A 6,000-nucleotide genomic window follows, 5' to 3' on the forward strand; every position below is an offset into this window, starting at 1 on the left:
CTTGGTGCCTTAGGCCTCCTGCTAATCTTTCTACGACTTTTCCTATGACAGTATCATGCCCTTTTGCATCTCTCAGTTGCTCTTGTAATTGACCTGTTCATGTTTCATGTCTCTTTTCCACCTCTTGCTGTTTTGTGATTCTGCTAACATCTTGAACTATTCTTTCCTTTGGTGCTCTCACTTATGAAAGTCTCTCCTTTGTCTTGACTACCACCTCTGTTGCTCTAATCTATAAATGTTGTTCCTTTCTCTTGACTTCCACCCTTTTTCCTGCTCTTATTTATGGTTGTCCTACCTTTGTCTTGACTACCCTCTTCTCTGCTGCTCTTACGTATAGTTCATATGTCTTTTTACAGAGTAGATTCCCCTACTGCTGCTCTATTTTTAGGACGCCATATCTTCGCTCTATTTAATCCTCCTTCTGCTGCTCTTATTTTGGGATCCAATTCTTTTGCATTGTCTGGTTCTTTGTCTTGGCTGCTACTCCCAGCTGCTGTTCTTTTCATTGCTTCTCTAGCCTTTTGCTTGACTAGGCCTGGGGTTACATAATTGATTCCTTGTTTTCCTGCCTTTTTCTTAGCCAACTTCCACTGCTTCTTGTTCTATTACTCTTATCTCTGCCTCAATTTGCTCCTAATTCTGTGTCTGCCTTTCTACCTTTGCCTTGACTAGTGCTCTATCGACTTCTCTCATTCATCGTTCTATTGATGCATTTTAGATCATGTCATTCCCTCTGCTTTTTGTACTCTTGGTTCTCATGGCAGGTTTTTGGTTCTCATTTCCTTCATTTGGCCTGTGTTTGTTGCTCTTTCATGTTTTCTTTACTTGTAATTCAGCAAGTTTCCTGTAGATATTGGGTTTGCATTGGTTGTTGATTACAAATTGTACTCATTCTGTTTCTTTATTTTCCCTCCTCTTTTCATTGATTCTGCTGTGTATTTTAAAAGTCTGACCCAGCCTCTAATGTAACAAATCCTGATTCTCACTGGGTATATTTTTCTTAGGGTCTGATTTAGATCTTGGGTGAGGGGAATACTCCGTATTACGATCCCCCGTATTATGATCCCAATATATCCTATGGAGATTGTAATACAGCAGGCAGAATATTCGTCACGATTATGACGGAGTATTCAGTCTGCCAAGGTAAAAATCAGGCCCTTATTCTTTTCTTACCTTGTTTTATTCTTGGCTTTGGGCCTGATTAGGAGTTCTGTGGATGGTTTGCACCGTCCGCCGAACTTCCGATGGGGAGGTTGCCACCACACTGACTACCTCCCTGCTGGACCCATTAAGAGTTTCCTGCTAGGCTTGTGGGCAGAAACCTAGGAGCAGACAGTGAGCATTGCAACGGTGCTAGGCAGGGGGACCTCTGCACTGCTTATGCCAAGTGCATGTGCAGTCCAGGGGCCCCTCTGCGGCCCCCTGCACCTGTTCTCCACCAGCCTTTCCATAGCAGAGAACAAGGTCGTAAGCCACAAGGCAGCACTGCATGCAGCATTGCCCTGGCGGATAACGATCACTGCCACTGCCAGGCCATCGGGATCACTGATCCCAGCGGTGCTGGCAGAACCCTAGCAGTCTGACCGCCAGGTCTTTATGTGGGGGCGGACCACCACAGCAGTGGCGGTCCTTACCACCACCGCAGGGCTGGCGGTCTGAAGACCGGCAGCCTTGTAATGAGGCCCTCTGTCTGTCATTTATTCATGCCCCTTGTTCTGTTCTTATTGTTTGTATACAAGATGGCATAATTGCTTGATGCTGACTCCTGTGAGAGAAGTGTGTTTGGATCTAGACATGGAAAGATTAGCTTTTCATCAGTCCAACGTTAACAAGCTTAGTCAAAGCTAATAGGTCTCACTTTTTAATGGCGTTACCCAACCTTTTTTATTTGTTTTTTTGCTGAAGCTGTTCCTCATGGTCAAAATGAAAATAAAAACTTGTTTGCCAGTGCAAAAACCCATTGGCAAAAAAAGTATATGTGCACCTATGTTTCATGATGACGTCCATGTATACATGCATAACCATGTATGTGTACGCATACATCATGATGTAACGAACATTTAGCTCTTGTTTTAATTTACCACTTATTGATAGCGAATGCTCATTTTGGAAAGGGAAATTAAAAAAGCATATAACATGTGGGCAACAGAGAGCTTTCTTAGAAACGAGCAATCCAGCACCAAGTTGCCGCTGGAGGGCTTTCCAAAATAGAAAGACAAATGATGTGGAAGTGGGAGTAACAGTGGATGGGTGGAGGAGGAAAGTAAAAGTTGACAAGAGCATCTTGTTGTCCTATGGAGATACTGCGTGGGGATGGGGGGGGGGGAGAGGGTTACATTTAAAAAAGGCAACCAGAACCAGGAGGGATGGGGGAAGCAAGACGAACTTGAGGCAGTGGGGAAGTAACACAGAGGATATGAGAAGGGAGTAGGACACAGGAGATACAGAGCAAGAAAATACACGCACTCTCATGGAGTGCTGGAAGTAAAAGCAAAAGGTATGTGAAACTGTGGAAGGACAGGCGTCATCAATTTAAATGAATGGTGCAGAAACTATGCTTCAGTAGATGGACATGCATAAGGGGAAGGAAGGCTATCGAATAAGGTGGGAACAAATAAAACTGACAAGAAAAACAATCAGCGGTAACCAACGGGTTGACCCTAAACCCCAGTATATATCTATTGGTTTTGTCCACAAGAGGTCTTTGTGGTGTCTTGCCATTTCTTCATAACCTGAAGCCCAAATTCCAATGGAGAAGCGAGCAGAGATTTTCTTCTTTTCCCTCTAAATGTTGGAATACGCTCCCCCAAGAAATTAGCTCGATCCTAAATCCTAAATCTTCTCTGTTCACCAGTACTGTAAAACATTTTCTCTTTTCAGAGTAAACAATTTGACTATGTAATCTGTCCACTCATGAGCTTTCTTTATGTCTGACTGTCCTAGGGAATAGAGAAAAAGTGAGTTGAATTGCGAATCTTCTAAATACATGAAAAATAAAATAAATACACATCTTAGATAAATGTAACAGCAATGTAGAGCACTTGGAAACTGCGTTATCTCGTGCTATTTGAAGACACCTTATTATCTTCTGACTTCAAAGGCTTTTGTTGGTGGTATTAATCTTTCATTGAGGTCTTGCTTTCATGTGCACTAATTCTGCTCAGCTAATTGCGGTGTGTTTTCTGAACATCTCACCTACATTCCTGATACTAGTGATGATTTTTCCATGAATATCTCAGTCTTTTGCACCGATTCCTCAAATTCCCAACTGTATCTTAATTTTAAATCGTCCTCTGTTGCTGTTATTCTAGGTTCCACTGCTTATTTGTTTTCTCTGTTATTTTCTAAATTACTGGTTCGCCTACTTATTTACTGTCTCTAGACAATCCTTTTTCTCTGAGTTCTGGTCCTCCTTCGATTATTTCTTTCCCATATTCGCCTACATTTGTGATTGTTCTGTTTCTCCTACTACTTCGTCATTCTTCCGGAAATTATGTTGGAATGTTTACTCTTTAGTACTGGTCTTGTGACTTTAGTCCTCCATCTGCTGGACTTTTTAGCTTTCGCTTTTGCCTCATATTATAGTTTTCTCCTTCCTATTTCTTCCATTTACTGAGTCCCTGGCCTTTGGTCTTCACCTGTCTTTTTCTTTCTTCCTAACCTTTCCCAGGAATTTGTGACAACATTATAAGTGAACGAGTAGGCAGATCTAGCTATCTACATTAATGAGTAGACATATCTATGTTAATTGTTCTATCTAACAATATGTTTTGTGTCTTCTTCCTCTCTCCATCTGCAGTTTGGAGACAGCTAGATCTTCTGCCCAGGCTGCGTCTTCATCATCTCCATCGGAAGTGGGTATGAGCTTTTCCCAAGCACCTAGCCTGCCTCAGGCGATTACTATGCCCACAATGGCTGGGCACTCTCCGTCCTTCCTTACAACGCCGTACACCTTTCCACTGTCCAACTTCCTGGGGATCAAGCCCTACCCACTGTTGGCTATGGCCCCTTCAACCATAAGCCCTGCTGCAGGAGGCCTATCCTCCTACATGGCGAAGATATGTGCTGCCAACGGAACAAAGAAAGCCGAGAGACAGAAGTTCTCACCATACTAAGCATGTGGAGAGAAGGGTAATCCGGGACAACGAGGAGTGGAGGGTTTGCCCTAACTGTACACTGAAGATCGTGCCTTCTAAGGACGACTCAGGACTAGAAAGCCATACAGTAACTTTCAGAGGACACTTTCAGCACTGAAAGGGAGGAGGACTAGGAAGAAGATCCCTCCCACCACGACAGACAACCGTTTCTCAAAGACTGAAGAGAGCTACAGAGAAGAGGCATGAATGTTAATGTATAGATGAGGATATGACTGAGCTATGCAGGAAGAAGGGGATGTGAACGGAAAAGATGGCGGGCCGGGATAGGTGTGTGTGTTTCATACTAATTTATCTCTGGCTGTTTGTTAATAACTTGATGATGTGGCTCTGAAAGAGGTTGCACTGGGAGGGTCTGTCTCCATCCCTTCATCTATTGTCATCATCTCGTCACCTGTCTGACACTGTAAGGACCGTCTGGGCGCTTTTCACCCCAAGAACTTCATTGGCTTCACAAAGGAAGAGGCCAGTGTTATTCCTTTTATGATAAGAGCTTTATCGTTCTCAATATTTCTGGGCACACCCTCTTCTATGATTCTGAGATTGGTGAGTTTTAAATCTCTCACAATACAGCCACCACAGGAGGAAGAGGAGTGTAAACCCTTCCTGTCAGTTTAGTTGGGCTGTCCCTTTCTGTCATTTGGGAGGTGAGTGTCACATTCCACCTCACTATGTAGTCCCCATTTGTCCACACTGAGAAGTAGTGTGTCCTTACTTCTCTGTTATAAAAAGGGAAATGCCTTGACACCTTTCACCACCATATGTCCTCATCCCAACAATGAAAGTGAACATCACTCTACCTCTCACCAGAGACATGACCCTTGTGTCGCTGTAAACCAGAACTTTGCATTTATCCAACACGGAGAGGGTGTTGCCTCCATCGCCTCACTGCAAGGCCCACTCTCTACACACTAAGAGAGAGGTTCATCACATCTTCTCTTGATATCCTTGCATTCCACAATGGGAGAGAGTTGCTTTCATTCTTTGAACCAGCAGACCTCCCTCACATACCACAAGGGGCATGTTAAGTTAATTCCAAGAGCTCCCTCTATTACAGACTGGTAATGGGCTGCACTGCTCCCCTTATGTGACCTGCCCCTTTTCTGCACACAGTGGGGGGTAATCTGACACTTTTCACCATCTAGCAATTTACGTCCCCCATCGAGAGTGAACTGTTTCTTGTCATGAGCACACTTGGTGTTTTTGCCACACTCACATTTGTGACATAGATATACAAATGTATTCATTTCATCACTTTCCTTCAAGTGGAGTCACCCTTCCTCTTGCAAAGCATTTTGGGTAAGCCCAGGCCGTGATTACTTTCTGCACGACATGACTTTTTGTAGCATTCCCTATAGCATCATATTTATCCGTATTTAAGTAATTTGTATACTATCACCCACAATGCTTTGCACGGCAGGTTTGGGTTGTCTCATTCGGCTAACAGAGGTTGCCCTTGGAACTGTTCCCTATAAGTTAAGGGCTGGTTCAAAATTCCAAATGATAAACTTTTTTTAACAATAATTTATTTGTATGGATCTTTGCTTCCGGTTATTGTGCGGTAATAAAAGCGATTTTTTCGATACCTTGGCTGTGACGCATTGGATATTTTACATTTGTTAGTTTATAACTGTAGCTTTTCCAGTCATTGTTTAAGGACATTGTGAAGAAGGCAAAATGGAATACACGAAAACAAGGTGAGGGGGATACAATAGCAGTATTGAAATGACTTCATAGTTTGTGAATAGATGATGTGCAAGTTTGTGAAACACTTAAAACAGCCCTGGCTCTGGGCTTTGCAGGAAGTATTCAGTTCTGTATCATTGTGATGATGTCCAGCGCTATA

At 43.1% G+C, this 6,000-nt stretch overlaps 1 protein-coding gene across 4 annotated transcripts in view; it reads left to right on the forward strand.

Annotated features, from left to right (window-relative positions):
- PCBP4 (poly(rC) binding protein 4) overlaps positions 1 to 5,739 on the forward strand; it is a 135,554-nt gene extending 129,815 nt beyond the window's left edge. For all 4 annotated transcript variants that reach the window (XM_069206747.1, XM_069206745.1, XM_069206748.1 and 1 more), the window contains one exon: positions 3,800 to 5,739. In XM_069206747.1, coding sequence (XP_069062848.1) covers positions 3,800 to 4,115 — 316 coding nt within the window. In that variant the 3' untranslated portion in view covers positions 4,116 to 5,739. The remainder of the gene's footprint in view (positions 1 to 3,799) is intronic.
- The last annotated feature ends 261 nt before the right edge of the window (positions 5,740 to 6,000 follow it).

This window comes from Pleurodeles waltl, chromosome 9 (assembly GCF_031143425.1).
Source record: "Pleurodeles waltl isolate 20211129_DDA chromosome 9, aPleWal1.hap1.20221129, whole genome shotgun sequence".
Lineage (NCBI taxonomy): Eukaryota > Metazoa > Chordata > Amphibia > Caudata > Salamandridae > Pleurodeles > Pleurodeles waltl.